At 38.3% G+C, this 10144-nt stretch overlaps 1 protein-coding gene across 1 annotated transcript; it reads right to left on the minus strand.

Annotated features, from left to right (window-relative positions):
• Positions 1 to 9099: 9099 nt before the first annotated feature.
• On the minus strand, positions 9100 to 9745 carry LOC118751648 (protein Wnt-4-like). The gene has a single exon (XM_036486462.1). The coding sequence runs from the start codon at positions 9718 to 9720 to the stop codon at positions 9136 to 9138; it is 585 nt and encodes a 194-aa protein (XP_036342355.1). The 5' UTR covers positions 9721 to 9745; the 3' UTR covers positions 9100 to 9135.
• Positions 9746 to 10144: the final 399 nt, after the last annotated feature.

Raw genomic sequence — 10144 nt, forward strand, 5'->3', positions numbered from 1 at the left:
TTCGTAGATTTAACGATATTTATGTGCGTATTCAAGAAACTTTCAACCAAAAAGAAAGGAATGATCACTTTATCCTTTTTAACCAGGGCTTCGGAGCGGAGCGGAGCGGAGCAAAGGAGAAAGGAGCAAAGAATTTTGAATGGAGCGGAGCTGGAGCAAAGAGCTAAACAAATCCATTTGCTCCTTAGCTCCTTAAAGAAAATTAAACTGAAAACCAAAGTGTTAAATACATTTTTATTCTATTTTTACTTGGCAATACAGTTCATTACACAATGGCGAGCAGTCGGGGATATTGTCACGTCAACTTGAACGGCGATGCAAATAAAATGAATTCCTAGTCAGCAGGGAAACGTAAATCTTGCCGTAAGTGCGGTCTCGCACAATTCTCCGTATCCCGAAACGACCGGAAAACAACTACTATTTTCATTAATTTTCGCATCCAGAAAACGTTCGAGAAGGATAATATTATTTGAAAGCATGCATTGTATTTTATTTGTACATGCTGAGCATTTGAAAGCATGTGGAAGTAGGTGGCAGTGGCTGAACGTGCAGGCGCTTCCTTATTTTTTTTCAAACCATGAAAAAGCATCTGTGAAATGCACAAGGAAAGCGTATTGAACGAAAAATTAAATAATAAAAATTTCAGAAAACAGCCAAAAACGTATCCGTTTCAAAACCATTCTGCCGCACTCTTAAGAGGAAAAACGGATCGTAAAAAGTATCTCATAATGAAATCGGTAAACGGACAAGAATCAGCATTCCATCCACTTTCTTCCTTTCCCGGATATACTTTTCGGATTCTTTTTTACTGGATTAAGATCTCCGATTTTATTTACATACAAAGCAAAATACAATAGCTGTACATCTATGTTCTGCATAAAAAGAAAATTAAAGAAAATGTCAGCTAAGTACTAAGTAATTAAATAAATCAATAAAAGTTCTGTATTGGGAGCGGGAGCGGAGCTTGGAGCGAAATAAAATACGGAGCGGAGCGATGGAAAAACCTTTGGTCCGAAGCCCTGCTTTTAACATGGTTATCAAAAAAGCTTTGTAAGGCTCAGTTAAAATTAGACATTTAAAGTGACTGCAATACAACAAACTCCTGAGGCGAATTCTTGAGTTAATTTATTTCCATTTTATTCTAAAATTTTGAATGCGAATAATACGCATGGGTAAGCTAGTTTTAGTATAGTTACGTTTTCAAGTGCAAGATGAAATCAATTTTTTCAGTGCACAGTCGGCAACTTTACTTCGCAAATTGATTGTGCGACAATATTTCTGGTCGCTATGCAAATGCCAGTAAGAATTATGGTCTGATTATGGCAACTTAACGTAACTTACGGTTTTCTCTTAAACATTCTGTTAAATGGGTGTTGCTTATAATTGAACACCCGAAACTTAACGTAACTTAATGCAACGTCGAAATATGTTTCATTTTGATTCTCTAAGTTCTACTTTCCGTTAAGTTAAGTTAAGTTGCCGTAATCAGGCGTTTAGCTAGTAACAAAATTCAGAGAATAAGGTATCTTACCCTCCCAAAGAGCGAAACTTGCTAAGTTCTGCGCGAACAGGAATTAGCAAACATTTGCAAGCTTCACTGCCAGCTGGCGTCCACGGTTGCATTTCGAGCATAATAAATTTTCTAAATTATTTAAGGTGGAAAACAAAACAGGAACTATACGTATATTTCTTATTCTGACTTTCTTCAACATACGCTTCAATTCCTTTGTGAAAGTCACTGTCGGATTTCCTATATCGACAGTGGTGTCGACTTCGTTCCGATTACGAATACAGCTTTTTCAGCCGAGTACCTTTCAAATGTTTGGACTTAATTAATTTAATTGAATAAACAAATATTGACATACTTATTTCATTAGCAAACCGCAACAAAATTGTTCATTTTTAAATTTAACGAACTTGCTGATTCAAATTAATGTTGACAAAAACGCAACCGTGTGCCGCAATACTGCTTGCAAATTTTGCTGCCAAAATTTTTCCCAGCACGAATTTGCAACTTCCCCTCCAAATGAATTGTCAAAATTGTGCTCTCTTCTTGCTAGTTTTGCTGGGTTTTTGGCCAAACGAACACGACTTGGTGACAATTGGTACCAACTTGTACAAGTTTTTTGCATAGCGAACACTCTTAATAACAAAATCCAAGTAGAAGTAGCAACGACAGCCAATCAGAGAACAATTCATACGAATTCTGCAAATCGAGTGCTAGCGTACCCAGTCGGATTTATTTGCTTCAAGAATCTTCTCATAGCGTTCTTTTATGGTATGTAGAAATTTAGCCTTCCAATATAGTAAAAAATAATGTGTTTGTTTTTTCGTCCATTTATTTTCTGCCAAACCTTAAAAAAAAAGTATGTAAACTTCATATATTTAAAAAAAAAATACTTCAAAAGCAATTATTTTAGGAATTATGTTCTGTGTGTTCCTAATGGGATAGCATGAATGCTTCGGATGTGGGCAAGGGGATTCAAAGCGCGCGTACGTGGATGTGATGGAAATATTCCTGTTTTTGATGGCTAATATATTTTGTTATATTATGCGTTCAAAAGTTGCACCCATATTTTTTCTTCACCATGTATCCTTATAAAGCGTTTAATATCGTTTGCACATACCTTTTGATACTGCGACTAAAATAGGGATCTCCAAAGTTTTGAACCCGAAAATATGCCTACTTCATATTATTTCGCAAGCTCCAGTAAGTTAGAAAAAGACAATGGAATACGGAATCTTCTTCTTCTTCTTTATTGACGCTGTAACTGGTATACAGCTGATCGTTAAATCGTCTGCGATATTCTCCATCACCAAAGCGTAAAGGTCTGTAAATCTTTCGCAGAATCTTTCTATCGAATATTCCAAGAGCCGCCTCATCAGATGCTTCCATTGTCCATGCCTCCGCGCCATACACCAGCACAGGCATGATGAGTGACTTATAGAGTGTGATCTTTGTACGACGAGAGAGGACTTTATTTCTCAATTGCCTACTCAGCCCAAAATAGCACTTGTTGGCAAGAGTGATTCTCCTTTGGATTTCAAGGCCGACATTATTATAGGTGTTAATGGTAGTTCCCAAATAAACAAAGTCGTCTACTTTTTCAAACTTGTAACTGTCAACAGTGACGTGGGTGCCAAGACGCGTATGCTCTGACTGTTTGTGTGATGACAGTAAATACTTCGTTTTGTCCTCGTTAACCACCAGACCCATTCGCCTTGCTTCTCTATAAAATCGAGAGAAGGCAGAACAGACGTAGTCCTTGTTTGTACCGATAATATCGATGTCGTCGGCATACGCCAACAATTGTACGCTCTTGTAAAGTATTGTGCCTGAGCGGTTCAGTTCTGCGGCTCTTATTATCTTCTCCAACATCAGATTAAAGAAATCACACAAAAGAAGGTCCCCTTGTCTTGTTGTGCCTTTTCTATTCTGACGGAGCTGGTGGTATTGCTCAACGTCGTTTTACACAGCCGTATTAGTATCGCGGGGATACCAAATTCAGACATCGCTGCATAGAGGCAACTTCTCTTCGTGCTGTCGAAAGCGCCTTTGAAATCGACAAATATATGGTGTGTGTCAATCCTATTCTCGCGGGTCGTTTCCAAGATTTGGCGTATTGTGAACACCTGATCTATGGTGGATTTGTCAGGCCTAAAGCCACACTGATAAGGTCCAATCAGTTCGTTGACGGTGGGCTTCAGTCTTTCGGACAATACACTCGATAAGACTTCTTAACCTATGCTTAGAAAGCTGATTCCGCGGTAGTTGGCGCGTATTGCGGGGTCGCCTTTCCTGTGGTTTGGGCAGAGCACACTTAAATCCCAGTCGTCGGGCATGCGTTCATCTGACCATATTCTGCATATGAGCTGATGCATGCACCTCATCAGCTCCTCACGCCGTACTTGAATAGCTCGGTTGGCAGGCCGTCAGCTCCAGCAGCTTTGTTGTTTTTCAGCTGCGTACTCGCTATTCGTAACTCGTCATAGTCAGGCGGTGGGACAGCTACCCCATCATCATCGACTGGGGACTCGGGCTCGTCTTCTTAACTACTTTCAGCGCTGCTACCATTCAGTAGGTTGTAAAAGTATTCACTCCACAATTTAAGTATGTTCGGACATCGGTCACTAGGTCGTTGTTCTTACAGGAGTTCGCCCCTGTCTTGAAACCTTCCGTAGGTTGCCTAATCTTCCTGTCGGCCAGCATCTCAAGCTCTTCGCGATCACGTATTTCAGCCTCTCTCTTTTTATTGCGGCAAATACGTCTCGCTTCCATTTTATGTTCCCTATAATGGTCCCACATGGCTCGCGTTGCGCCCAATCGCAGCGTGGCCCTATAGGCGGCGTCCTTTTTCTCTGCGGCTTCTTGGCACTCATCGTACCAGTTTTTCATTCGGGCTCGCTGAAATCCAACTTCTTCTTCGGCGGCGGTACTTAATGAACGGGAAATGTGGTTCCACTGCTCGCGTATGTCGGATTGTTGAAGAGTGGTCTCAGAGAACAGGTATGTGATCGAGTGGCGAATAAATTGGACGTCTGTTGTGATTGCTGCTTTTCGACGTTAAGCTTCCCTTGCGGTGCGTATCTTGGCTACGACAAGATAGTGGTCCGAGTCGATGTTTGGCCCTCGGACTGTACGTACGTCTAAAACGCTTGAAGAATGCCTTCCGTCTATCACAACATGATCGATTTGGCTTCTCGCCATGTAGCTTGGTGGATCTTTTTATGTTGGAACCTAGTACTACATATGACCATGTTTCGGGCCCAGGCGAAGTCGATCAGCCTCAGTCCGTTATCCGTCGTTTCGTCGTGGAGGCTGAATTTTCCGACAGTGGCGCCAAAGATCCCTTCCTTGCCTACCTTGGCATTAGAATCGCCGAAGAATCTCGCTTTGAAGCGGATTGTGGCTAGACATTCGTCCACCGGCAGAACGCCAGTACTCGGGGACGCAGTCTCCGTCCTACCACGGAATACGGAATCAGCTAGCAAAAATCAGTATTGAATGAATTACTGGCATTTTTTCTGCCTACATTTCAGATTATTACAGGTGAAGTATTAATGGTTTTAAAAAAATCTTGCTTTGATAACACAGGGCAACACATTTGGTGGACTTAATTAATGCGCTGATCAGAAAACGAAAGTTCGTATATAGTTAGAGACTATACAGGGGCCGGTTATTTAAAGGTTAGATGAGAAAGCGGCCCTTATTATTGAAAATCTCATTTCCTCACAATTATCTGCTTAATAGTCACTGATAGTAATTTTTGTAACCGCAGATATGAATTACCACATTAGTCTGTAGCCAAGGATCAGACTAAGTTGCAGGGATGGTATTCTTAGGGATTGCAGTTGAAAGATCTGGACTCGAATCTTCACATACGATATCGTATTACTCGGCACGTAAAAATACATTTTCCGGATTATGACATATGTGAACGCACTCTTTATCCCATTCAGCATATATGACTGACATATCACGTAATTTTCTTTCGTATAGTTTTCGATCCGTGAACGCATGTTACGATTCGAGCTCAGCCTTTAATTTAAGCTGCAACAGCACGATTTTTTGACATTTTGACCAAGTTTTTCTCAAAATCTGGAGCTGAAGCAAACTTTTATCTATGAATTCGTAATCAACACAATAAAATCTACCAAAACCAACTTTAACATGTGCCGCACCAACGTTTGCTTCCCTTTTTGTTGCCCTGTGTAAGCAATTTTTTTATTATTGATTTTCTATTTCCGATAATTTGACAGTACCTGCATCTGGCTTTTCGAAAAAGCACTAAAAATCGGGGAACATTTAACGCCATAAGAAGTTAATAATAATGATAATGGATAGGCTCTTACACAATATGTTAGTGTTTGGCCGAGCTTCTCCCCCGACTTTGTGGCGTGCGCCTTGATGCTGCAACACAAAGGGAAGGGACCTACTGTTTTACGCTTTTATTTTTATGAGAAGCTGTTTTTCATGGCAGAAATACACTCGGAGGTTCGCCATTGCCTGCAAAGGAGCTACCGCTATTAGAAAAAAAAACTTTATTGTTTATAACTTTTTGATGTTGTTTGAGCTCAAGCTTGTATGCAAAAAGATTTGCAAAATTATTTTTTCGCGCTATCTGTTAGGATTGCATGAGAACCGTAGCTCCCAAATATTTCAAAATACTTTTTTTAAGTCTCAATACCTCCTTGATTTTTTTGAGTATTGTATTATCTACCTACACCGATAGGTAAAGCCAAGCCAACGTGTTACCATAGAAACTAGATACATACATTTTCGTGGACCCCCACTTACAAGTTGTGAAGTTTTTTACGCCCACGTAGACTCCGTCGAGTTGCCAGTGGACCACAGGGGGTGCACCTGGACAACTTTGGGAATGACTGGCATAATTGAAATTGGCCAACTAGGTATATAAAAAGTTGCAATTAAGCGGAATTTGACTATATCTCGAAATCTGTTATACCTTTTTTATTTCTGACCTCGTACCTATTTCGATTCAGAAGAAAAATTTGCATAAGAAATCATTAGTGTTGGGAAGTATCGAGTACTTTTCAGGATTGAGTTCTTTGGCCACGATATTTTTAAGGATCGGGTAATTTTGAGAGTTGAGTACTTTCTTTAAATATACACATATTGGTAACATTTCACCAATTAGCGTAGAAATCACACAATCCAGCAGACCATTACTCAAATTAATATATTTATCCAAAATTACGTCAAACGAGTGGCTAAATGTACTGGGTACAAGTATTGTACTTGAAAATTTTTAAAGCATTAAAGCCTAAAATAGGTATCATGATTTGTGGCGGATTTCAATGTTTGAGCAGAAATATCTTAGGTAAACTTTTATTTGAAGTGTAAAAGGTAGTTTTTCAATTGTGGTCTCTGGGAGAAAGTAACACCGACACCCTCAAAATTTCGAGTAAACTGAGAACATCGCGAATTTTTTGCCATTTTTTCAAACGGACCTCATATTCGGGTCGAAATTAATTGCGGGTGGTGGGTCTGGTTAATGCACAGACCACTATTTTTTATGTGTCGGTACACTCGAAACTCAGCCGGTGCACCGGCACAAAAAAAGTGGTGTTTGCATTTAATTACACTCACCCACCGACATGTATTTCGACTCGGTGAATTCGAATCTGATGTCCGTTTGACTCGTATATCCCCAAAATTTCGAGTAAATTGCGAAAACCCAAAAAAATTGCAAACAATTCGCAGTTTTCACTATTTACCCGAAATTTCGAGGGTGTACGTGTCAAACGGATCTGAGATTCAGATTAAGCAGAAACAGAAACCCCAAAAAATACCGAAAGTGGAAATACCTTTTGATTAGAAATTTCTCAACACAGATCTCGAATAACAGTTCCAAGAAAAACGGTTTCTCCCAGTTACTGTTCATATCCTTCTAAAGGGAAAAGACTGTGTGATGTGTATATTTGATTTTTCAGCCGGTCATCGAAACTAATTTTTTGAGGTGAAATAATATTTCTCATGTAGTGAGATTTAAAAATGAGATTTATTATATTAGGATGGTCCAAAAATACTTCGGAAAAACTACTTTTTGTAATTTTTCCGCTGCCGCCCCCGGAACTGAAAAATCTGGGCTTCAAACCGGTTTTGAACCGAACCGGTTTTTGAACCGATCCATAGCTTTTTTTCGGACTTCGAACCGAGCCACGAACCGAACCATTTTTATTTTGAAATGCCAAAACCGAACCGAAAACCACTCCAAAAATGCAGTTTGTAAGTTAGGTAATACACTTAGGTCTCTTTTTATGAGGTTCTTTTTTTATGCGGATTTGAATATATGCGGTTTTTCAAACACTTTTTTCGCTGTAGCGATTTTTTGAGAGTTTTTCTTATTTTTTTCAATGTGTAAGAGACCTTGCTTCTGATAAACAATTTGTCTTTGTATTCTTACATACAGTCAGTTTAGGTACAGTGAATTACAATACGGGCAAATATTTTTTCAATATTTTATTTTTTTATAAAAATATGGTTAATTCTACAACAAAAAACCCAAAAAATCAGAGTTCCAAACCTTGTGCAAAATTAAAGAAAATTCGGCAAAATCTCATTCAAATATTGCACTTTTTATTTACGCTCCCTAGAAAAAAGTTGAGTATGCAGTTTTTTAGCCCATTCAATTCTAGTATAACAAAGTGCAAGTTTGAGGTGGCTAGGACTTACCATTGATTTTTAGCATTTTTTTTTTTTGAAGGTACGCTCATTTTCTCTATACAAAATAATGTTTGATAATTTTTTTTTATACGGAAAAAATGTGCGACACCTTCAACAAAAAAATTTCCCAAAAATCAATGGTAAGGCCTAGCTTCCTTACACTTGCACTTTATTTAATTAATTTATTTATAATTAATAATTAGGATTTCAACATTAAGCAAAATTGTTAAAAAGTCTGGTCCCTATTTGTGGATATTTGAATTTGATCTCAATAATAAAACCTTTTATTTTTATATTCATAGATTTGTCATATTTTTGTAATATTTGTTTGTATCCTTTAGCTTTAAGAAAATTGAACCTTTTGTACCGAACCGAACCGCGGTTCAGTAATAATGATGAACCGGATCCTGAACGGGTACAAGCTTTTACTAAGCAGTTCGAACCACTTAACCGAACCGCACCGTTTTGGAGTGGTTTGCAGCCCTGTGAAAAATAACGAAAGCAAGAAGAAGAGTGTTTTGTATTTTTATTTTAGAGAATTTTATAATTTCCTTGGTACCCGTATTTTTCTACATTCTGCTGAATTTTTAAAAAACCTTTTTTTGGTTAATCAAATCCTTGAATTTTCAAAGTCCTTTTAAAAAATCCTGACGTCTGAGAGGAAAACTATGAACGCTGTTTTATAGTATTTGGCCCCTTGTTTCGCGAATATTTTGATTTTTTGTGTATAAATTGACTGTCGCATTATTGGAACTTTTAAATAATTTCTCTAAAAAATTAACATAAAGTATAAGAGTTGCATGTAAATTCTACCAGATTTCCAAATATCGAGGATAAATGCGTTTGGTTTAATTTAATTTGCTTTTTGGGAAAACTGATTTGACTCTAGTTTAATTTAATTTCCGTTTGGGTTAATTGAAATGCGTTTAGTTCAACTAGATTTACGTTTAGTTATATTTCATTTGCGTTTTTGTTAAAATTACTTGCGCCTGGGTTAAATAAAGTGCGAATGTGATATGCGTAAAAAAAGTAATGCATCTAAATCGATATTGTGGACTTGCCTCTGAGTCGTGTCGCAAAATTTCAGAAACTTCGTCCTCGTCGGTGTCGCGTAAACTTAGAAAGCTTCTTGTTACTCTCTTGCCGTGCTTCAAATTATCGTTACAACCACCCCACTGGAAATCTTGACCAATTCTATTCTGTTTTCGCGGACCACAAATACATTTAGTCATGCGACCTTCTGCACAAGATCGTGCGATAGTATGTGTCAAAGCAGCAGCGGTAAGAGCATGTACAAATGCTGTTTCTTTGTAAAGCTTCTTAAAAATGTTTCGTTTTCCGCGTGTTTCAATGGAACAATTCCAACGGTCGTATCGAAATTGACTTTCACAATGCGTGGTAGCTAGTCGTCGAGCTTCGAATATTGCATTTGGAAGGCCAAATTCCTTTCGACATTGATGGTTTTGGCGCCGCGTAGCAGGCATGTAAAGACATGGGCCACCAACTTGCCCCTGAGAAGTAAATACTGCCATTATAGTGTGCTCAGATATGAAATGTTCCCTGCAAATAGATATACGTATATAAATAAGAAAGGTACAATAAATGATTTAAATTCACTATAATGTTAGTTAATGATGAAGTAATAAACGGCGCACAGTGGCGCGAACCAGAGGGTTAAAAGTGATATTTTTAAGGTTTCTCCACTTAATTCAGTTTAACTTCCAAACTACTAAACGCATATAATTTTGTAAATATGTTTTGTTAAGCTCATAAAGTAAGGTTTCCCAGTATGTTTATACCTAAGGGTTGAAAGTATCAACGCATGTTATGAATGAACCACAGAATTCATGTCTTGTCTATCACTAACGGGTAAACTTGTTAATTCATCCCATAAACAAACGAAGCTCAACTGTACCAGTTGTGACGATCGTTAAGCAGTGGGAGCAATGAGTGGTC

Source organism: Rhagoletis pomonella, unplaced genomic scaffold (genome assembly GCF_013731165.1).
Source record: "Rhagoletis pomonella isolate Grant_MI unplaced genomic scaffold, Rhpom_1.0 Rhpom_scaffold_00880, whole genome shotgun sequence".
NCBI classification, from domain to species: domain Eukaryota; kingdom Metazoa; phylum Arthropoda; class Insecta; order Diptera; family Tephritidae; genus Rhagoletis; species Rhagoletis pomonella.

What these genes read in the sequence shown, in the direction of transcription:
- LOC118751648 (XM_036486462.1), bottom strand. Translation starts at nt 9,720, where the DNA reads ATGGCAGTATTTACTTCTCAGGGGCAAGTTGGTGGCCCATGTCTTTAC.